The sequence below is a fragment of the Rhea americana genome, unplaced genomic scaffold (genome assembly GCF_003343005.1).
Source record: "Rhea americana isolate MKP2758 unplaced genomic scaffold, rheAme1 scaffold_399, whole genome shotgun sequence".
NCBI lineage: Eukaryota > Metazoa > Chordata > Aves > Rheiformes > Rheidae > Rhea > Rhea americana.
The window spans coordinates 261372-285031 of NW_028186533.1; the positions used below are offsets into that span (position 1 = coordinate 261372).

Consider the following 23660-nt stretch of genomic DNA (forward strand, 5'->3'; position numbering starts at 1 on the left):
GACTGGATGCCCCCAGAAACCTCCTGGCTCCTGCCTGCGCCAAGTGAAGCTGAGCCCTGCTGGCACTGACAAAGCCTCAGCGCCAGGCACGTTAAAAGCTTGACACTTACCCGCCACAAGAGGAGCATGGGTGACAGAGGGCTCGAGGATAATGACAGGCTGGAGTCGAGGGGATAAAGGGTTCCCGGCCTCATGCTGCTCTAAGCCAGTTGGTATGAACATGGGCGAATGCGTGCCTGCGAGGACTGGCCCGTTGAGCACAGGTACCCGGTGCGCCAGGCCAGAGAGGGGGCGGCGATCTGCCTCTCCCTGCAGAGAGAAGGAGCGCCGGCTTAGCGACACACCAGGACAGCAGAGCCTGGGACGAGCACGGAGAGCGGACGGCATATTCTAAGCATGCCCACGGGCAGGATCTCTGAATACTCAGAGCCAGCAAACACCTGGCACTAGCCAAGGAACCCCAGGCCCAAGAGAGAGACGGGGCTTCCCCTGCCCTGTGGGAACCCGCTGTGCAGTTCTAGGGGTACCTACACCTTGGCTACCTACCCTGCTGCTAGTGGTAGCCGGCAGTCCCAGCGTGATGGCTGGAAGGGAGGCTGCACTCTGCAGGGCAAACTGGGCCAGTGAGCTCTCCTGCATCATCAGGCGCTGGGCCAGGGGTGTCTGCACCAAACACATTTCATTAGTCTCTGCTCTGGAAATGGCAGCCTGGGCACGGGACAAGGCAGCTCAGGCACTCGGCAGGCAGCAGAAGAGGGTGGCCGAGTCCAAGCTGCCTGAGGGAACATCTGGTGCCAGGGCAAGAGGCATTAGGGATCCATGGGGACAGCACACACTCCAGGAGACAACAAAAGCAGGGCAGTGCACAGGGAAACAGTGATGGGTTGGCCAAAGGATCCCTCCAGCCAGGGAGAGCAGGGTTCAGACAGATGGGGATAGTCCTGTGCAGCAGAGTTCATGGATGGGATTCCCAAGGGAAYGCTAGCTTACTCTGAGCCTAGGATGAGGGTCTAGTGGGAAATCAGGACTCCAAACCCTGGAGTTCCTGACCCTGCAAGATCTATGGCTCCAAGGCCCTAGGACCTCACCTCATGGGCCACGCTGGACACAGCGGGGAGGGCTCCRTGGTCTGCAGGGAGACTGTCGTTGGGTGAGCTGCAGCCGGAAACAGGGGTGCTGCTACTGCTCGGGGAGGAGTCTGCACAGGAAAGAAATAGCGGAGATAAGCATAGGCACCCAGAAAAAGGCAGCAGAGCCCCTGCCCCAACCCCTTATAGTCATATGGCATGGCTGAGACAGAGTCTCTCTGCCARCTTGGAATACACCACACCACAGCGATGAAGCTCAGCCAGCTTGGGACTCAGTTGCTTGGGACCTTGGACCTGACCAGCYTTTTATGTCCATCACAGGCCCCCTAAAAAGCTTGGTATGGCTGCAGCAACATTCTTTCCTGGTTCAGCTGTCCCTGCATCATCACAGCATGAAGCTCCTCCATGGGCAGTGCCCCATGGAGGGCAYCGATAACACACTGAGCCTCCAAGACACGACTTTCCTTCTTCAATCCCCCAAACAGACATCTTGCAAGATCCTGGGCAGATCATGGCTGCTCTGGCTTGGCCTCAGTCTCTACAAACTGCCAAATTAGAGCAGTCCAGGCAAAGGCCTCACCGATCGCCTCAGGTGGCCTTCTCTTCAGTGAAGGAGGTGCACTCTCCTTCCGAGTCAGGGGGTTCTTGCGTCGGTCAAGGCATTTCCTCGGCTTGCAACGCACCTTCAGGTTGGGCTCAGATGCTGAAAGCACAGAAGGCAGTTAATCCTAGCYCCAGCAGGGATGGGAGTGCAGCTGACTTGGTTTTGTGGGGCCCAGCCCACCCTATCTCTTTGCTCCAGCAGAACCCTTTGATCCCTGTGTGCAGGCTGAGAAGGCACCAGAGTGGGAGGGAGATGGTATTAGCCTTTAGGCCTTACCTGTCTTCCGCAGTGGAAAATGCTCTGGGGGGTCAAAAGAAGTGCTGGGGACTGGGGGCAAGAAGGTGCTGAGCACAGGAGGGGAAGGGCCCTCAGGATCCAAAGGCTCCAGAGTCCTGTGTGGAGAAGACAACTAGTTAGAGACCTTTTACTGCTAGGACCAATAGCTGGCACTGTCTGGACTTAGCCAACCCTCAGCTCTAGACTTTGCCAACACAGCTCTGTCTCCACAAGGCTGTGGAAACGCAATGCTCAGCACCTGCTTCCCACGTTTCTCACTGGGACTTACACAGGGCTGAGCTCCCAGGATGCAGCCTCCAGATAGCCAACTCCCAACCACGCTATGCTCACCATTATAGGGGTGACAGATGGGCCACTGCTTTTCCTGGGTGTGTGCTAGACACTCTGCCAGCAGCCAGGAAGGCTTCTCTACCCACTACTGCAAGCTCCTACACAGGGGATTGGGCTGCCGAGGGCTGGGAACACGGCTTCCCTGTTGGTATCTCCAGGGAATGCAAAGCCCTTGCTTGTCCACAAAGAACTAGCAAGTCTCCCCTTGCAGTCTTGTGCTGGGAGGATCCTTCTTGAGCCCAGCTTGGAGYGAGCTGGCCTCTCTCTCACTGAGTAGCAAGATGGTGAGACTGATTTGCAGTATCTCCTTGCCCACAGAGGGTAAGAGTTTTCCTGTGTCCCTAGAGGGACACGTCTGGGTTCTGCCTTATCATGGGACAAAAGACAAGAAGCCTGATAGTACTTTTTGAATCTGGAGCGAGACTAGTCAACAAAGTCCAATAACGCCAGGGAAGACAACACAGGAGCTACATTCACCTGCTGTAAACATTAATACTGAATGAAGTTGCCTCACCCAAGCAGACTTCAACTATCTTAAACAGCCATCAAGAAATGTTTTACTGTAAGGGCCCTGAGTGCATGTCCTGCTCTCAGAAGGCTGGGCAACCCAGAGGGCACCCTTGTTTTACCTGCATGGCATGCCTGAAGGGTTGGGGTTGCTGGTCCTCTCCAAAGCTGCCTGCTGCTTCTTCAGGATGACCTCAGCCAGTTTTTGCTTCACCACTGTGCTGGCCACAGCACCTGCAGGAAAATCAGCAGTGATCTCACTGGGCTGGAAGTAGACATTGGCCACCCCAAAGGGTCCTTGGAGACATGTGCTCTATGGCTCCCCATGGCTGGATGAGGGATGTTGAAATGGCTAGAGAGTCCCACCACAGCAGCATGGGCGAAAGGCACCTGCATTGCAACTCTGTGAGAAATAGGATAGATCTTTCCAGCATGGCTGTACCCAGCTATGCTCCAGAAGAGCAGCCAGCATTGACAAACTTTTATGTTTCCATGTCCCAAATCTTATCAGTTCCTCTGCGAGGACTGCACACCCTCTTCCCTCTTGTTGTGAATTCAAGGCAGGTCCCATTGCACCCGGATGCTACACTTGCACCGCTCACACCACTGGGAGCTCTCATGACAGATGCTGCACACATTTGAACACACAGATACTGAGAAACCCCTGCTGAGACAGTTGGTGCAGTTTTCAAGTCAAGGTGAATGCAGGAAGAGGAGGGCCATCTTTTTGTGTTGAGTGTTAGGAGCACAACGGGTGAGAGGCAGAGCATCGGCAGAGGAAAGTCTCAGCTGTGGACCTCTGCCTGCTTCATCCCAGCCGGAGATAGCAGGTACAAGCTGATGTCCACAGAACAGAGAGGGCATAAAGCGCAATGTGGCTTGCACAGCAATGACAAAACTTCACATGGGGGTACAGGATCCTTCTGAAGGCTCTCTAGAGACACCATGGCCTTTCACTCTTTGAGCCTGTGCTACATGTTGATTAATTTCCAGAGACGGTCCCAGCTGATGACATAYAGCTCTGCCTATCCTGTGCCTCAGCTCTCTGCACAGTAATGCTCTCTGCCCAGATGGGATAGATTGGATAAGAGGCAGTCAGAAGAAGAAAGCGCCTCCAAATAGTTCAGTGAATAGCTTTCAGGCTCCTGATGGAGCTGAACTCTTCCAGAACAGCATTTGCACACGACGTCTCCCACCACAATCCACTGGCAAATAGACAACAACAGCGACCCACGTTCAACACCTGGCTCGATCATGACAGTGCAAAACTCCCACGTACAGCTCCAACTGCTGCAGGGTGCTGCAACTGCCAGCCCTCGGCTGCTTTGAGCCTCCCATGCAGTCCTCCATCTTGGACTAAGGCCCATTCCCAAGCTCCCCCTCAAGACATATCATATCGCAAGCTGTCTGCTCCAGCAAGAGTGGAAAGCTCTGTAGTTACAGTAGAGATTCCCCACATTTTTCCTTCTGTGGCAGAATTCACTACTGGTCACTGCAGTTAGTTTGTAAGATGAACTCCTACTTTGCAYAGGGAGGCCATGTGTGGGCAATCATGCTCAGCTTTGCTAGGCTGACCAGATTTAAAGGGACTGCACTTGCTCAAGGGTGCCATGGAAGGGGCAGGCACTGAGTTTTCAGCACTGCAACTAGCCATATCAACTCTGAAAAGTTTGGAAAAGCAGCCTGTCCTCTGCAGGCACATGGGAACTAAGGAATGGGCAAAATAACAGCATCTGCATGGTACAGCTGGCACCCTCACTGCTGAGTGGGAGCATATCCAGATCAGGCATTGGCTTTGTCTAAAAGCACCACAAGACCTGGGGTCGGAGTGGGGCCACGCTGGGGCTATCTGAATTAATGCTGCAGTGAAAACAGAGCCCAGACTCAAAGGGCAGGTGGGCAATAGGCTCACGGACACTGGAAACAGTGCAGTGCCTCTGCTGCAAGCTGCATCTACATCCTTGGGCCCTGCTGAAGGTCACTACACACCTGAAAGCCCTGATGCTCCCTCTGCAAGGACAGGCACTAGATGGCGCAGGAAGATTGCAGCTGGATGCATCTCGCAGCCAGACGGGGTGTGCGGCCTCCTTCCCAGTACAGACCTGCCTGCCCAGTATAGGAGGACCCATGAACCTTTCCCCCTTGGCATGGGTGAACCAGCCTGGAGCTTGCAAGGGCAAGAGACAAGTTCATGTCCAGCCCAGTGTACAGGGCAGTGCTGAGCACCATAAGCTCAGTGCTTGTGAATCGGCTAAAGGGCATGATCCAGCACTAGCACAAAGATCTAATGCAACTACCTGGCTGGTACCACCAAGGAGGACATGCAGGACAAACACTGGCCAGACCAGGGAGTCCCCAAAAGTCACATGCCAGCCACTGGCTGCAACTTGCTGGCATTGCTGTTTGCTGCACACAGAAGGAACTGGACTTCCCCATTCATGCTAAGCTGTTCTCCTGGGCCAAGACAAGCACAACCTGAAGCTCAGTTGCACACGCAGGATGGAGAGATGCTCAGTGGTGCTGGCATCACCACACTTGTAGATCAAGAGAAGGCACAGCATGGTCTGGATAAGAGCAGAATTGCTTGCTGAAAGTGCAGAACCCCTTCTAAAAGCCACTCTGATCTCACTCCCTTTGTGAGCACCGTGCCCTGATTTCAGGGATACAGCCCCTTGGGCAGAGATGCCAAGCCTGGTGCCACATGCTGTCAGACAGAATGGCATGCACAGAAGCTCTTACTTCGTTTGCTCTTGTCCTTATTCAGGATCTGCCGCAGTTCCTGCTCCTGCTGCCCAGGCTCTGCTTCACGATGCGGGGACTCCATGGTCACCTGTGGGAGGAAAAGAGTAATATCAGAACCTAGGTAACCCCACGCAACACAAGGCCCCTCTTGCCCTTTAGGACCTGATGGAGCATATCTGAAACAGTCCGTTATGTCATTTTTGGAAACCTGATGGGCAGCCCTGGTTGACAAGAATGTGTTAAGTTGTTTCATCATAGCAAACCGGACACATCTTTGCCTCCAGAGACACTCTCCCCAGAGACATTTTAAAACTAAACTCAGTCTATTTCAACTTACTGCCTTTCATGCTATTTTGACATATCTGTAACAAGGGCATGTCGTAATATAATGAAAAAAAAAGATCATGGCTGACTAATAAAGAGGAAAAAAAGAAAAGATAAACATAYTATTCTTAAAAGTCTGGAACTCAGCGTTTTTCAGAGCTGACATTTTCAGAAGCAATCCCATCTCACAGAAAGGTCAGAAAGCGTTCACATCTGCACAAATGTTTCTAACCACCCAATGTTCATGGCAGCACCAGAAGGGCTTCTCAAACTCTCCTTGTGTGGACCAAGCTGATGCCCAGCTTCTCACAGTAAAGCCACACAAGGATACGCTGGCTGTGCTGGTCTGGAGTCAGCGGCGTTGCTGCTCTGGGGCAGACACTTGCACTTCTCGGACACAGCCAGCATGCAGAGGAGATACAAGGGGCTCACAAGAATGCAGTTTTTGCAACTGCTACATGGTTTGGGAACGGGACAGCACAGGCAGGCAGAGTGCTGGAGCATACAGGATGTGAGAGAAGCTCATGAGGCTGGCCTTGGTTAGCCTYGAGCCAAAGGGGGCATAATCTCATTTTCCACTGCTGAAAGAGGGTTACAGAGAAGACAGAGTTAGGCTCTTCTGAGGAGCGCAGTGAAAGGGCAACTTTAAAACCTGCACAGGAGAAATTCCAGTTGGACATAAGGAATAAATTCCTTTCCATGAGCATAGTGCAGCACTGCAATAGGGACCAGGCAGTGGGGAGATCTCTATGTTTGGAGATGTTCAAAACTTGCCTGGATGCAGGCCTCAGTAACCTGGTCTATCTTTGAAGCTGGCAATGCTCTGAGCAGAGGGTGGAGTGGAGGCCTCCAGAACTATCATCCAATCTAAATCTTACTGTGATTTTGTGATGTTTGGCAGGAGATGCTGTTACAGGGGGGTGCTATTCTGAGCGACACTAGAAAATTGTGGTGAAGGCTTCCCAGAAACCAAATTAGCCTGTAAAGTGAGTAACTCATGTCTTTAGGGCAGAGAAACAGCGGAGGCCAAGATGAGTGGTAGCTCAGAGACACCAGGCATCCTGTACAGTCACTCTGGCTCCTAATACAGCATGCAGTGTGTGGCTGAAMACACTTCTCTGCTTCACACATCCCAGGAGGTCCCTGCCCTCCTGCTGGCCTTGGCAGGACAGAAGCTAGGGTTGAAAGTAACCCTACAAAACCCAAGAAAATGCCACCACCTGGCTACCTAACTGGGCTCCTCATCGCAGAGAGGTCTCTGGGATGGCTAAGAAGGACTACAGACTCTCCAGGTCAGAGGAAAGAAATTATCCAGGAAGGTTATTCTACAGGGCTGGGATTTCTGGATTCTCTTTCTTTATCAGCTGATGCCATCACTGACAGAGATGGGAGCTTGGACAAGGCCAGCCAATACATGGGGATTGGCAGTGCTGGCAGACCCTCATGGCACCTCAAGCTACAGGCTTTGGGGGGAAAAGTAATTCTTAGAAGTGCCCAAAGAGTCAGGGTCTGCAGACTGAATGCAGGAAGGGAAGCCAGCAGGCAGCCTCCTCCTTGACAACGGCCAAGTGCTCCCACGCCAGAGCTAAGATGCCAAAAGGCCAGCTGTGCCCACAACTCATGGGTATCTTCACTTCCCCTGAGCTCCCCATGTGAGTGGCATGGAATAGAGCAGAGGGCTTCTGCCACACTGGGCGGTGAGGGACAGGACCTTGGAGGTGGCCACAGCATTCTGCCATGGAGATGCCCAACACAGCAGATGCTCCTGYCCTGGCACACAGTAAGACGCTGCCTGCAAGTACAAATGCAAGATTCACTTCTGGCACAGGGCCGCAACCTGAGCTAGGCTGGCAAGTTTTGCTGCCTTGTCCTGGTTGGACAAGCAAACCGAAACCAGCTCYAAGCGGATCCTTGCTCACCCCTATGAGCATCACCCAGCCTGGAAGCGAGTGACGCTCACCACTGCATCCAAGCGGTTGCAGGGTGTCCGTACCCTCACGTGCTGATGAGCGAGTTGCTCCACTTGTTGCTGGTGCAGGCTAGCCAGGAAGAGCTGGTGCTGCAGCTGCTGAGTGTGCTTCAAAGCCAGGAAGGTGGTGTCAGAGCCGGGCTTGACGACGCGCTGTCCGATGCGCAGGTCCATGGGGGCGGTCTGAGGCACCTGCGGAGAGGTGCACGGGTTCACAGCAGCTGTCAAGACACAAGGCAGGAAGAGCTCAGCAGCTGCCCGGCTCAGATCCCTCCTTCCAGATAAGTCTCGACACATAAAGTGACCTTGTGAGCTGAGCAGACACCTCTCTGCTCCCTGGGGCCTGGCCTATATCCCCTGAGAAAACAAGAGCAGCATCAGGATGGACCCCAGGCATATTCACCAGGGCACAGGTGGGCACTGCAGAGAACATGCCCTGCCACTGMGGAAAGCTTGGCCCCCATCAGCCTGGTACAGATTCGGCAAATTATACCTGGCAGAATCTCCAGGGTGCTGCAGGCGTCGTTCCCCAACACCAAGAGTGAGAATCGCTTTGCTAACTTCAGACACTCACATCTGGCCTGGATGTGTTGCCTCCCTGCAYGGTGAGCCCCCTTATCCTCGTGGGGATACCTAAAATAGCCCCAGTAACTTAAGACTGTTGGAGTACCCACTGCAGCAGGGGGATTTTCACTGACTAGCTCCTAGAGCGTTGCTTAATTTATCCTGCACGCACCACAGACCAGTGCAAAGCAGAGCTGGTCCCCTATATCTGCACCTGCACCGTGGCCCTTGGCCGGTACGGTACACCACCACCGCAACCCTGCTAAAAAAAGGCTGCAACTTGCATTATTACAGGGAAAGGCACACAATAAACCTGCGGAACAGCAACACTGCCATCTGGATACCCTAAACKCCGGTGCTCCATTTGCATCCACGTACTCCTGTTTTGTACTGTAGYTGGCCTGCAAGAATGCGTCCCAAGGGAGCTGAGAAACAAGCTGCCTTAGTCCTCATCATAAACTGGCAACTACAGATCAGACAGAGAAAACCTCAACAGGAGACCAGCATCAAGCTTGTCTTCCAGCACCTCTGATAAGTGCAGCCTACAAGCAGCAATATCAGCCAAGTTGTCCAGTCTTTCCTGAGAAYCAACCTTGCACGGATGAGGACATCTGCAAAAGCCAGGCTGGAATGGGATATGCAACTCTACAGCACAGAGTAGGGATGGTGAGGGCAAGTGGGACGTGGTTTGCTCCATATGACACACTGACAAGGCAGCAAGCTGACCAAGCAAAGGGAGGAAGGACATCTGTGCCCACGATGGTGCAAACCAACAACTGAAAGTTGCACAGACATCCTGGACTATCCCGCAACGTCCCCAACCCAACACAAGCGGCTGCAAGGCATCCGTGGGCACTGCAGCTTTGCACTTTGCCACAGGCATCGCAGCGCAGGGAGCTGGAAAGGGCTGGGTGACCAGGAAAATTAGCATTAAAAGACACTGCAAAGGAGATGCTCTTGCAGGACGCAGGGCCAAGGACACTACAGGCCTGAATGTGAACTGTTTTGCAAAAGCAGTTCAAATAACAAAACCGAATGCAAATGTTATTTTATAGGAAGAGAACAAGRCCACACCCTGTGCTGTTCAAACCTTAGCCTTACCAGCATCAGGGAGTTCATGCTGATTATTGCAATATTACAAGAGAAATCACTGCAGGACCCTGACCGGTGATGTGGCATTTAACAGCCTCCCTCCACACACACACACCTCCTGCCGAAACTCTTGGGGAACAGGGTTCAAGGSAACTCACCTACCTAAGAATGACTAAAAGCTTTGCAAAAGCAACCTATGCTAAGTGAAACACTGCAGCGGTGAGGCCAAGCAAGCCTGGCACAACTCGCTCCCCCGCTGCAGAGGACAGGGTGATGCCCTGCGGCCCTGCAGGCAATCTGCCACCCTGGTGCACTGCAGCTTTCCCCTTCCTCCATGGGGGAACCTCCCTTAGGTCAACATGGGCAAACGTTCCTCTAAAGGGACCAGCTAAATTCTCCAGGAAAGAAACCCCATCACAGGGTTCACTCTGTTCTTTTGTCAGCTCTTTATCTCACTGGTAACTGCCTGGGATTTCATTTGTCTCTCRGCTAATTGGCTCTAATTGTTACGGGCCGCCTGCCGCACCGCAACCAGTGTGATAGTGAGGTTGAGGAAGATAACACCAGAGCCGGGAAGTTCCTCCACCCCATCATCAGTGATGCCTTGGGGTTGGTGGTAGCACGATGCCATCAGAAGGGCATGATGAGACCCACRGCACCCTTCTGGAGGCTGGGTGCAGCGTAAGCGGATGAGTAGGTTTCAGCTGCACTTTTATGAGCTTGGGCTCTCTGCAAACAAGAATCCAAGATGTGACACACGGGAGGATTATAGGATGGATGCACCTGCCTGTTAAGAGAGCAACGGTGGGAAGAATACAGCCTTTGTTGGGAGCAGAGTTATGTTYAGTGAGGAGATCCCCAGTCTTCTCTTGTGGCCCTCTGTTTCACCAACTACGGGCCCTTTGACTCSTGCAAGAGGCCAGGTATGTGCCTGGGCATGGCCAGCATCCTTCGCCAAGTTGCTGGATTCATCTCAGGATGCTCCATTGCTCCTTGAGAAGATGCCGTGCTGTGCACTCATAGACTCCCACCTCCTAGGAGCACCACACCAGTACGTGCCAGCATAGGCTCACTGGGAGGTAGCTACCTGCCTGCTGCTCCAGAAGTCTCCCAGCACTGGAAATCCCCAGTGGGCTTTGAGTTCTTGCCAAATATCAGGGATTTTGAAAGATGCCTGCGATAAGCAGATAGTGTTGCAGGTTGCTATCTCCTGCTTCCCAGCTTGTGTGTGTTCCCATCTCCTGGTGAGGATGATGATGCCGGAGGGCACTGGTGCTGGCCAAGCCCCCTCGGGGATGCTCTGCGGGAGGAAGGCTGAAGCAAGGCGGCAGTGATGCGTGTGTAGCGCGAACTGAACATGCGAAGCTGCTGGCAGCCGGACAAGGACAAATTGTAACAAGTAAAAACTCAGGATGGGAAATGGTGACTTCTGACAGCTCCCAACTGAGCCAAACCTCTGCTCTGTCACATGATGCTCTCCATCTACAGGAACTTTCTGAAGCTCAGCTATTCCTTGGTCCCTGCCAGTCAARTATCACTGTCTTGTGGTACACCATGAAGGGACAGGAGCTGTGAAATGTAGAGGACTGAGAGTGTCAGGCTCAGCTTTAAGGCCTTTCCAACRCCTCCTGTTAGGGATGTTGAAACATCAAGGAAGTGGGAAGAGCTGTTTATAAGTAGGACCGTTCGTTATTCAGAGGGGAAAGTGGAAGAACAAAAAGGAAGGGACTCAGCATCCATCGTCAGTCCTCAAAGCCAGCAGCATGCCAAGACCAGCGGTCACAGCCTTCCTCTCCGGTTCTGATACTAAAAATACCCAGCAGAGAGGTCCCTGCACAGCTTTGTGTCAGCCAAAGCCCAGCAGCARTAGTCACATTTTCACCTTTCCATCAACAGAAGTAACCTGCTTCGGCACGGCCCGACGCTGCCCTTACGGCATCTCTGCGGGGCACAGAAGGGGGCAAGAAAGTCTTAAGGGCAACCAAACGCCTCCATCAGTGCCCACAAAGCACGGGGTGTTGCAGGCACCTTGAGAGGCAGAGGGCAAGAGAAGGACGGCGGCACAGAGCTGAGGGGGAAGGGACACGCACGAGACCTGCGAATCTCTCCACCACGTCTGCTGGAGTCCTTTCTGAAAACAAACCCCGAACCAGCGGAAGAGAAGAAGTGGGAGGGAAATGTGTGCGCTAGGGAAGAGGGAGGACGGGCAGGCGAGCGGCCAGCTGCGAGCATCCAGAAAAACAACTCCTTGCCGCTCGCACAGAGCCAGGAAAAAGGCTGTCGAGCATCTCTGTAGCCAAGAGGCACCAGTTACAGGGAGAGCTGCCGTCAAGAGAGATTGCACGGACCCTCCTGCGTGCCTGCAGCCCTTCCAGATCTTTAGGGGCTGCAAAGCTTTGTGCACAGAGCATGTTGCTATGTGCTGCACAGGGCAGGCTTTCACTAGCCTCTTTCGCAGTTGAGGAAGCTTTAGGGAAACGTGGTCATCCTTCAGGAGAAAGGGAGGATCGAGGGAAGCAGGGGGAGCAGAATGAATAAAGGTTCCTTGGGTGCAAACTAGCCTAAATTGCCCTGGTTTGGCAAGTAGGGTTTCAGACCAGTGCCAACCTGGACTTCACAACCTCTCGCCCGGGCAGCATGGATGAAAGCTCTTCCAAACTCAGAGGGCAGTTTCCAGAACAGAGAAACATTAAATTTTTATGTGACAAACGTCAGGGTGGCAGTGGCAAGGAGGACCAGGCCTTCCCCATCCCCTTAGCACATCCAGCAGCTTCCAGCTGGGGGTGGGGGGGCGGGGAATGCAGTGCAACCAGCTCCTCAAGGACTCCTGCGGCAAAAGCAGGTTTGCAGGGCTCTGCCAGGGAGCCTCATCACAGAGGGGTGGTGAAAACTGAGCCTAGGGCAGAGGCTGCCTGGGCTGGCACCAAGGCAAAGCTGCAGAGATGCCTGTGGTGCAACGTGGGGTGGAGGAGCATGGCAGAGCAAGCAGAAAGACACCGGGCCTGGCAGGAATGCTTTCCAGCCTCCCATCTGAAAGCGGTTAAGAGAGGAGGAACGGTCTCACTGTCCAGGAGAGGGACACGGACCAGTCGGAGGCAGCAGAGCTGGGAACACATCCCAGGCCCCTGGCGGGAGCCTCCGCCGCTGTCGCAGCGCTGGGACCCCCTCCGGCACGTGGCATTGCCTCTGTCTGGCTCCACCTGTGTCCAGCGGCTCTCCCGGGATGCCACGCATCCCTCCCGTTCCAGCCCAGGCTCCAGCAGCTCTGGCTCGCCTTGCAAAGCTCTTCCTGCCTTGGGAGCTGGTTGCTTCAGCCGTGACCTCCTGCTGCAGCTTGAATTCATTTGGGGTTTCATGCCGGGACCTCCGCCAAGAGTTACAGTAAACAACTCCCCTCCCCATCAGCCTCCGATGCTCACACATGATTCAGGGGGCAGTCAGCCAGGCAAGCRCAGGCAGCTCCTCCTCTTCCCCTCGCCCGAGAAAGGGCCTGCTGCCAGAAAGCACAGCCCCAGGAYGGCCCCTGGGGTGGGGTGGGGGTCTGCACCCTCTCCCCAAATCGGACGAGGTCACATTCCAACCCCTGCAAGCCGCTATCGCCGGGGCTCCAGCACCACGTCACGGCACGACCAATAAATAAGACCCGCAGACAGGCCAAGAGCAGCATGTGAGCGTTGGCCTCGGTGCAACCTCAGCAGGTTGAGCCCGCCGCCCTCCTCTCCTCACCCGCTTGGACGAGAACGGGTCCGATCTGCGTCGGGGGTCGGGAGAATCGAGCTGCGAGCATCCACCCAGGGAAGAGGCGTAAAAGGTTTCTGGGACAGGATCCTATCCCTGCTGGATGTCCGGCTGCCAACATTTTTGCAAATTATTTTTAGTTCACAAGAACATTCACATGGGAAGGACGGCACTGGTGGCAAACGGGTCTTCACACGACCGCTCAGGCTGGAAATATTTCGGCAGCCAACATGTCATCTGGGAGAAGCAAGACCGTTGTGGGACTGGGGAAGCTGTTGCAATGCATATGGCAGGGCTCAAAGAGGGGCTTGCAGGTGACCCTGCACCGAAATTCAGCCCCTGAAATGCAGTGACATTCAGCCTCTTTGCAAAGACTTCATGATACTTTCTTACCTTGTCCCCTCTAATTAAATCATTAATCACAGAGCTCAGCCTGAATGACCTTGGCGGTACCTGGGGGGTGAAGTAGGGTGGCATCAGCCTCTCTCTCCCAGGAGGGCTGGGGGGGGTGAAGGTGGCTAGGAGGACAATTTGTTACTTTACCCTTGTTTCCACTCCGTGGTCCAGGGGTAAGGCAGAAGTATTTGGGATGTCAGGATACAGTGCTACCGTAAGGCCCACAACGGGTGACTTTCTGGGTCACCCTGTACCTCCCTTCCTTGCACAGCCAGGTCACCATGGGGAAAACAYGCCACCGAGCCAGCGCGCCTGCAGGAAGTCGAGGCAAATCGCAACGCTCTGCACCTCCGTTCCCGCAGGAAGGCGGTTTCCCAAGACTGCCAAGCCAATTGCACAAGCCCATCTGCACCTGGCTAGGTAGCAGCTGCTGCGGCTTCACCCTTCGTCAGCGGGAAGGGGAGATTGCAACACAGCAAGCCCGGCACGCCGGGGGAGAGCTTTGGTGCGGAGTCTCTCCCTGGCGTGCCCTGGGAAAGCCTTTGGCGGTACGAACGTGAATGCACGCTCTGTGCTCGGCAACGCAGAACGGGTTACAAACATTTTCCAGATTGCTCACGCTCTCGGGAGGCCTGGCCTATTCCTCAGCGTGGCACAGCACAGAGAAAACAGCAGAAACACTGTGCAAGGTGGGGARAGGCGCAGAGCAAGTGCGCTTGAAAGAAGTGTCACGACCCGCTGCTTTGGCTGCAGAGAGAGCCCAAACCATGCAGGTAGGAGAAAGGACCTTTCTGAGGTCCACCTGCTGGGGCAGGTGTTTGCCCTGTCCAGCTCTGGGCAACCAGGACAAGGTAAAACCTTGCAACGCTGAGTGTAGAAGTCGGACAGAGAAAGTCAAGAGATGTATCCCAAAATYTCAGGGTTTTGCAGCACCGGAATGCAAGAGCTACCCGTGTCTGCTGCAACGGGACACTGGGAAACACGAGCACCRAAGAGGCACCAACCGCTCCAAGTGATGAAGCCGCAGAGGTTGCAGCTGCCCAGCCCGTGGAGCAAGTACTTGACTCTCCGACGGAAATGGCCGGGCTCCTTCCTTCACAAAGCGAACGCACAGCACTTGCTTTTAAAGCTTCTCTTACATAAATGGTCACGTGCCRCGCAGAAACGTTCAAGTGCTGCTTGGACTCCTGCTAAGCTTTTGGCCGGAGCGAGGTCTGGTGGCAGTGAGTTTCCCAGGCTGAGTGTATTAATACGTCGCTTGTGTAGGTCACGCTTTGAAGGGGAAAACACTAAGCACGCTGCTGCCCTAAGAAAGATGGCCTTTCCCCCCCCCCCAAAAAAAAAAAAAAACACTGCAGAAATCTTTGCTTTGGCATTTCCTGATTCTTTTTTTTTTTTAAAGAGGCAAGATCAGTTGTCAACAAAGAGCTGCAGTTATATAAGAGGGAAATAAAGCAGGAAGCAAACAAAATAGTAGAACCAGCAGGTTATTAAGGACCAAAAAGGCCGCATGAGAGCTACAGTTTTCTGTGCATCCCATGATCTTCCCTCCTGCCTGCCATGAAGGCGGGCTGAAGGGTTTTGCAGCGCTGCGCGACTCTGACGTGTGCCAACCATCCCAACGCCGCCTCCAAGGCGATCGCACGCAGCGAAGAGTTATGCCCGAGTCCGAGCAGCAGTTAAATGCAGTTTTTGAAAACTGTTTCCCATCTTATGTTGATTAGCGGCAAAAGGTTCAGAGTTCAGCTGGGTTGAAGAATGCATGTGATTAAAAACATTCCTCTCTAATAAAAGGAAAAGGTCTTCTTCAGAGCCACGCACCAGCAACAAAATTTAGCTGGAGGGAGATTGTGCAAATTAAAAACACTTAAATAAGAAACCACACGAAAAAAACTTATGTTGAAGTAACATTAAGATCACAAAGCCAGGACTCAAGAAATAGGAAATCCCGGAGTCAGGGTACCTTATATAACCTCGTTTTGGCCCTTTGGGCACACGCACTAAGACACTGTCTTTAATTCTGGGACCAAGCGCTCTGCTCCCTTCGAATCAAAGTGAAACGCCAAAAGTCGCTCTGTTATCTCTGACCAGCTGCTACAGGAGTGGGGACACACAGGCGCCGTCACAGATCTTCCGCAGATCTGCGGCCGGCAGCAAAGAAACGTCCAGCCCGCGGGAACCCCCCGAGTTCACGCTGCACGGCCGGCAGAAGGGCGCGCGCCGGCGGTCGCGCGTCCCTCTGCTCCACCTACCTCGACTCGCTAGCACGTCCCCGGAAGGTTTCCTTGCAAGACCCCTCGCGCTCGGAGCATTGCAGGCATTTTTCTCCTTCCGCCCCTCGCAACCCGCCTGTCGGGGGGAGCGCAGGGGAGCCTCCGCCTTCCCAATCCCAGGAGCAAGGGAGAAAAGCAACTATATAGGGAAAGCCCTGCACGACYGCACGGCGGTCCCCAAACGGAAAGGCCGTACGCGGCATCCCGCGAGAGCCGTAAGAGAACAGACAACGTTCAGGGAAGATGTAATGTTTGGAGCGCTCGGTTGCCAAACTCTTGATAACTCTTTATTGAGCATGTTAACTAGGAGTTTCAAGGGCTCCATGAATTGGCCAGATGTGGGTGGATCTCACTCCTCCCTACCAGACATCAAATTCCTGCTACAAAATGAGAAGAGAGTGATGCATCTTTACGAAATGCCCCAAGGAGGTTTTTCTGCAAGGCTAAAACCACATTTTTTAGTTTAATTCTTGCAAAAAGCCTATTTTTCTTTTTTTTTAGAAAGCTATCAAAAAAAAAAAATTGAGGCACCCAATGATTAAAGTTTGGCAAAGTCACATGTGTTATTATAAAACCCTTTCTTCAAAGTGATGAAGCAGKACTATAGCCAGTATACCTGAAACCACCCAGAATACATTTATTCTCTTGTGAATGAAGTATTCAATTTAGATTTTTCAAGCACATAGATCAGAAGAAACTCTGCAAATAAGCTTYGCACCAGGCCTAGGGAAAAGAGCAGATCAAGGCAAGCCTGGAGAGATACTTCCTCCAATTACCCTTGCTGGTTATTTGTGGCTCATGACCTTTGAGTCAGACATTTAATAGCCTTCCTTGGAATTTTCTCTCCACAAATGTGCGCAGTTAAGATTTTGAAACATCTAACTCTGGGACCCAGAATCTCTTGGTGTGGTGAAGGCAGCTAGCGCTGCAGGGATGGCCAAAAAAAAGCTTTGCATCAGGCTCTGCCACTTTAGTAATGCTCCCAAAGAGGTTCTGACACACCACTGGTCTCCTTTACTGAAATGCTCAGGGACATGCTGCTCTTTATACCAAACTACAAAGCAGAGATCCCAGCAGACTCCTGGAGTGAGCTGGGAGATGCTGGAAGGATACAGAAGTCATATCTTTTATTTCCCTGAGCTAGGCAGGATCCAGGGTGCCCCTACATCCTGACAGCCACAGTAGGTTTCTTTCCTTGAATAGTCCCAACAGTCYATTGCAACAGCATCTTTGCAAATGYCTGCATGGCCAYCAGTGATACGCTTGCACCAAGCAGGAGCAGATCTGATGTACARGAAGGAGCAGGACTAAGCCCATGTTCTGCAGGCAATGGTAATCAGCTCTCCAGGCTGATAAAATGCCACACTCTTGAGGAACAGATGCCGGGACAAYGGTTGGAGATCTTGATAACATCTAAGCTGTGTATCACTAACTCAGTTACCATCTTAAGTCTTGACCAGGGACCTTTTCTCTCATCCCCAGTACATCAGAATAAGTCCACATGACAATATTATTGGATCTGGGACTCCCCTTTCACACAGGCAATGCAGAAGACCCCATAGCTTCTCAGTCTGCTCTACACCTTAGGCTTAATCCGCTTGCCAGTATAGGTGTTCCCCATCCAAGCTCACCAGAGACACGGGACCRCTCTATGCATAACAGGAGCATCCTTCTAGAGCAGAGTGTACGACTTCACTGGCAGAATATGTGTTACAAACCCTCCAGGACTTGTTCATCCTTGCTGCTTAAGCATGGAAGAGGTACAGCTACATCTGCTGGAAATACGGATGCTCTCCTTAAACATGGAGATGCCTCACTTGCTTAGGTCTGTGCACAGGCCCTGGGCAGGCTGCCCTGTGAATGAAGTTGGCTGGGCAAGCAGAACCTCACAGGTGCGTTTGGTGTCTGCTTAAAGTTTGGTTTTCAAAGCGCTCTAAGCTTCACATGTTCAGATCAGCCTCAAAAGTGTTTTGCCTGCAGGGCAAAACTGGTCGAGAGGATCCCAAAGTAACCCTGCACCGCACAAAACTACCCTAAAGCTCAGAGTCTTAATACCAGACCAAGACTTTACTGAAGGCAGTACTTAAACTGCCAAGCAACTTCCTTGATGTTAATGTACAGCTTCCCGGAGGAGCTGGAGCAGCTTGCAGACAGGCCGGGTGAAGGTACGGGGCTCAGCTCCCTGGATGCTGTCTCTATCCCAGGAAGGAACTTTTAAAGCTTTCAAAGTATCCTACCACATACATGCAGAGGCAGATCAGCTTGGAAAAAAAAACTGCAAAGGAAAACTGCATTGTAGAGATTGGAGTATAAATTTAGGATTGTTTGGTTGCAGGGACGCATAGGTATTAAGCCATGGAAAGAGTTGGGCACAAGCTGGATTGAATCATGTCACAGGCAGACAACACAGCAGTTGTGGTTTCACAAAATAGCTGCTTATAATGCCAGCGTAAGGCATTCCTGTGTCCCAGCCTATGTATGGCACTATCAGTCTTGCCTACACACACACRCACACGCACGTACATGTGTGTGTTGTTTGGGTCTGCAAAAGAAAAAAAAAAGTAAATAAGTGGTATTTTTACTAGCATTTTTACCATTGCAGAAGGACCAAGTCCCCACATCATTCAATTTGAGCATAGCCTCAAACTGCGGTGACCGTGGGGCAGTGCAGGACAGGATGAGCTGCAAGGTGGGACTGAGGAATTCATCTCCTGCAACCGCAGCCTGGACATGAGACAGCAGGCAGGCTCCTTCTCTGCCGCTGGTCTGGCTCAGCTGGAAACCTCTGGCAGTCATTTCCTGCTAGCAGTTGCACTCCTCCCACCCCCACCAGCCATAAACCCCATCCCAAATAGCCGTAAGGCTCTCAGGGGAGGATGCTGTGTGGAGGAGTGCAAGGTATCCCCAGGAAACCTCTCAACCACCTTCATTTCCTCTCAAGCCAAAGGAAATTTGTGATCAAAATGCTTCGTTGAAGGAACGCCAAGGTTGCCTGGTGGCGCCTTGTATTCCCCAGAACAGTGTAGGCAGCTTCTGCTAACGTAAACCTCCAAGAATCAGGAAAAGTCCTTGGCCTCAAAGAACACAGAAGAGAAATATCCCTCATACTGTACCCTACCCAGCCTTCAAACTCCCTGTTTGATCCCCTCTGCCCACCTTCACSTGGTTTCACAGCCCAGACAGATGTCTTCCAGCTATTCCCCAATCAGTGGCACTGCGCTACACRTGGCTCAGAAGCCACCACCAGCACAAGCAGGAGGGTCAGTATATTCTCAGCGCATCCTACCATCTAGCATCCCACAATTGGGACGCAGGTAAGTTCCTCCTAGTGTTAATCAGAAGCCTTTCTCCCTAGCGGGATGATGCAGTGCTCCACCACTCTTCCTGCACAAGCCCTGCAAACGCATTTAGTTGAGGACTGCTACACAACTTGCGAGGCATCTCCACAGCCCATCTCCTCTCCTTGTGCACACTTACATGCAGACACTGTCTGCATGCAGCTGGAAAACAAGCAGGAGTTTGTGGCTCCTCCCAGATCTTCCCGAGATCCTAAATATTGCCACAGCCCAGAGGCAAAGATGAATGGAGATGAAAAGTGGTAGCTCYGTGCAAGCAAGTCCTCCTGCTCCACCTTAGGCAGCCCGGTGTCCTCTAGCTGTGCCATTTTCTTTCTTGCAGTGCCATTTTCCTTCTCGGACCAGGCTGCTTTGGGCTCCAGCAAGATGCTGCAGTCCAGTCTAGGGCCTCAACATCATCTCCCTTTCAACAGCTATAGCAGATGGTTTTTAGATAGAAGCTTTGGCACCAGTCATTGGCAGATAAGCTCCTCTGGACCTATATTCTTTAAGCAGGTAGAAGCAAACAGAGCCAGAGCTGAAAGCAGCTCCACACATGCAGCCAACAGCTCCTGGGAAGAGYGTGTGCACCCTCTTCACGCAGGATGCTTTGTGTTCCAGCACTGGGTTTGATTACATCAGCACAAGAGGATGCAGCCTCAGTGCCAAGGGAAGCAAAAGAGAGATCAAAGGATTATAGGAACCTCTCCTCAATTACCAGGCAATTTGCATAAGTGGAGGAGAAGGTTCCCAACCGGTTTGGATAGCATGTTAATGGGCTCGTCAGCACCTCTGCCCCACATCATGCCACTGCCCACGGTCCCTCTGGGTGCTGCTTCAGGAGATTCCTGCTGCCACTGTTCCCCTGCACGCACAAAATAGTTGTCTGGAGCATCCCACCTCCACAACCACTGCAGCACAGAGCACTTTGCATGCACAGCCTCCTGCCACTGTGCAGTGGCTCGATCTCCTTTGCTTAAACCTCCCAAACTGGAACCTGCATCACCTCGTGATGCCTGTGAAGGGTCACTGCTGTGCAGGGGTTGCTGCCAACAGCAGTATAGCTCAGTCTATGATTTCTTTTGTTTTAATTGCTGTGTGCAATACAGAAAGAGCCCAGCTTGACTCATAAGCCCCCAAGGAAGAGCCCAGGGCTCAGAAGTGGTGTCTTACTTGATCTGGAATTGCTGAGACAAAAGCCCCAGACTCCCACAATAGCCACTTTCAGTGAGTGACTGCTCAAGAGGACCTGCCCTTTAATAGGAGCCTTTCCGCACACTGTAGAGGAGGAAATTCCTTTGGCAAACACTGGCTGAGGGCCAAGGCTGGGCTGGAAGGCAGATCTGGTAGTGAAAATAATAAAAATAACTTGGGCACAACACAATGCAGAGGACAGCAGAAAATAAAGAGGTAGGAGAAGCAGGGCCAGCCCCAGCTGAATAAGATGCATCCCAAAGAAAGAGAGGCGCAAACCACTTCTCCTTGCAGTTCTACGGAGTGCTTAGTGGGGAGGGACTAGAGCTACATTCTCTCATAAGCTGGCATTAAGTGTTAGTATATTGGTGGCAGAAGGAGATTTTCAGTAACACTTCAGTTTCCTTCAAAAAACATTAACAAATTCGCATGGTCCCCCTATATCTTGTCATACATTAGCACCACCGGCTACCTAGATCTGGACCTCTTTGCTTTAGGCCTTGTTTTCCCCTCTGCAAAAAGCTACCAAGGCAATTTCCAACTCTGTAGAAAGGATTTTTCTCTTCCTTTCTACAGCCACCAAAGCTGTCTTGGTCAACAATGCTGTGATCAGCAGGGGTGCAGCTACAGTTTACCCATGCTTTGCTCCAGTGCCAATCATCACAAGTTTAAGAAGACTTTCAGAAGGGCTCTGCACCRTGTAATCATGGACAGGGTTGCCTTCCCAAAGCTCATACGCTTGGACAAAGCCCACTGGTGCCTATACCACTGCATGCTCACTTGTCCCCTAACGCTCTGGAGGCTTTGCATYGACCTGGAGCTACTGAGAAGCAATGAATTAGCAGCTTCAGTGAAGCCTATGAAACCGCTCCTGTGAGGTGTTGCTGGTCTCCTGCTGCATGCTGTAAATAGGCACCACGGCAGCCCCCCATCTCAAGCCTTCTTTGTCCCATCTATGCAGTGCACAGTGGTGCTGCCTTGCCTTCTCCCAAACGAGTGCATCTAGTCTGGGAAACTTCATTTTTTTCCCTTTGAGATCATCTGAAGGCATGCAGTGGTCCCTACTGAGCAGATTTGTCCAGGACAGCTTGTGCACTCTGGAGAAACATTAGGCTGTGAAGCTGCACCTCCCTGGAGCACTGACTTCTGTCTCAAAACCTGGAGGCGTGCACAAGGCTTGTGCTTCATACAGCTTAGTGCATCCCACATCTCACAAGTGCATCCACTGTTTACCATGCACCTTTCCTTCTCCCCATTTCCAGGGACCGGATCCTTTCAATCCCAAAGGCAGGTGGACAGCATACACAACATTTCAGCATCCCTCCTAGCTAGTACTGAACATTACTAACACCCTGAGCGCAGACTTCAGTTTTAGGGCAAGAGCTATTTATGGTAGAGGAAGGAAGCCACAACATTTTCAATTTCCTGCATGAATACATTTCTGGCATCCTTTGCTGTGGGTCTGTCTTGCAGTGTCTCCCATATCTGCGTCCTTAAAACAGAGCTGGGATAACACGTTCTTTGGTCCAAAGTTTGTATCTGYGCAGCTGGGCAAGATGCAGGGATCAAATCCTTAATACAGAGGAGGCTGGAATGCCCCTGGATCCAAAAAGCCCTTCTGCCTTGCCATAGGGACATTGCTTTGACAGATGCACCAAGGATAAGTCTGGGATCTGCGCTGGTGCAGGMAAGGAGATAGGTGAGGTGCTATGAAGAGGCCCATTTGGCTCCAGAAAGCAGGGTAGAGCATCAAGCACTGACCACCCCACTGTCAGAAACAGTTTTCACAGGTCTGCTGGCCTCCTGCCACTCAGGCTCATTCCTCCTATTTTCATTTTTATCAGCAAAACTGAAAAGCTCCTTGTCAGAAGGCAAAAGCCACAGGTAGAGCCAAGAACAAGAGCCTGAATGCAGGTGGGCAACTGTCGCAGACAGCTCCTGCCCACACCTCTCCCCTCTTATAATGAGATGTTTAAGCTGAGGAATGCCACGAGGGCTGGAAAAGCCCCACTAAGTGGCACAGTCAAATCATTAGAGCAAAAAGGGCAGGATTTCTGGCATTGTGTGAGGACTAGAGTGGAAGAAATACAACGAGATGTCCTGCCTCCCACTTCCAACTCTACAAGAGAGCTCGGGCAAGAGTATTACTTCAATGAAAAACTCTCGCTCTGGGTTTACCTCCTGCTTGTGACAACACTGTAGAGGCTGCTACCAAGTGTCCTACAYGCAGCTGGAACCTGCCAGCACCGAGGGAAAGCAAGAGCAAGTAGTCCTCAGCAAGGAGGAACGTCGCAGGAGGACGCCCAGAGTTGCGCACGCATCAGTTTCTAGCTGACTGCTGCAGAACGATGGTGTCCCGAGGCAGCCAAAGTGCCTGGCGGGTATGGAGGGTGCGGTAGGGTGTGTGCGCTCAACGCATGTAGCAACACTGCAGAGGCTCAGGTAGTTTAACCCAGAAAGCAGGGTGAACCCTGCTGCTGAGCTGCTAAAGGGCAGGAAGCAGAAAACCCCCAAATAATGGAAAAAAGCCACTGATGAACCCAATCTAGCGGCATAGGTTAAGCCCAGACCCTGAATCCAACCCGCTGAGTGGACTGGGATTTGAGGTCTCAGCATCACCCAGGATCAGGTCTGCTTCCAATTTAGCAAAGCCACATCACCAGCCAAGTTCCCCAAACTCATTTCATATCAAACAAACAACAGCTCCTTGTTGGGTGCTCAGAGCTCAGTTGAACCCAGCTCCAGAGGAAAGGATGCTCAAGCCATTTCTACCATGAATTCATTTTAAAGGGCCTCCTGTAATGCCAGCAGTGGTTATTTCTGATTGATTTGGGTTGCCAGCCCATAGGTATCATCTGTGAGCCYTTGGGAGTTAACTCGCCCACGCGGCTGAGCCCTGTAACGTGGACCTGGCCGATGCCAACAAGTGAGTGCGGCGAACGGTGGCGGAAGGTTTCAGATCTTCTCCCAGCGATTGCAAAGCCAGGCGCGGCCAGCGCTCCTGCTTGCGCACACACCACACCCTTGCAGTTCTCACGGGCAATTCCCAACCTTGGCAAAAGCCCTTTTGATCCACTGGCAAGGAGCCCCATCAGACTCATTAAATGCAATTACACCAGAGCGGGTATTCCCCCCCCCCGCCCGCCCCAACTTTTAGGGCTATTGCTTTTAGATGGAATAAATAAACAGGGAGGTTTTGCGTGGGCT

At 52.4% G+C, this 23660-nt stretch overlaps 1 protein-coding gene across 9 annotated transcripts in view; it reads right to left on the reverse strand.

Annotated features, from left to right (window-relative positions):
• The window catches only part of HDAC7 (histone deacetylase 7), a 120662-nt gene that overhangs the window by 19225 nt on the left and 77777 nt on the right, over positions 1-23660 (reverse strand). For 4 of the 9 annotated variants that reach the window (XM_085313861.1, XM_085313858.1, XM_085313860.1 and 1 more), the window contains exons 2-9: positions 7853-8082; positions 5566-5656; positions 2949-3060; positions 1969-2084; positions 1669-1791; positions 1089-1198; positions 547-663; positions 111-309 (exon numbers count right to left, since the gene is read on the reverse strand). In XM_085313861.1, coding sequence (XP_085169987.1) covers positions 111-309; positions 547-663; positions 1089-1198; positions 1669-1791; positions 1969-2084; positions 2949-3060; positions 5566-5656; positions 7853-8082 — 1098 coding nt within the window. Of the gene's footprint in view, positions 1-110; positions 310-546; positions 664-1088; positions 1199-1668; positions 1792-1968; positions 2085-2948; positions 3061-5565; positions 5657-7852; positions 8083-15903; positions 15925-23660 lie in introns of those variants that run through there. The other 5 variants (XM_085313866.1, XM_085313859.1, XM_085313864.1 and 2 more) reach the window with 5 other exon arrangements.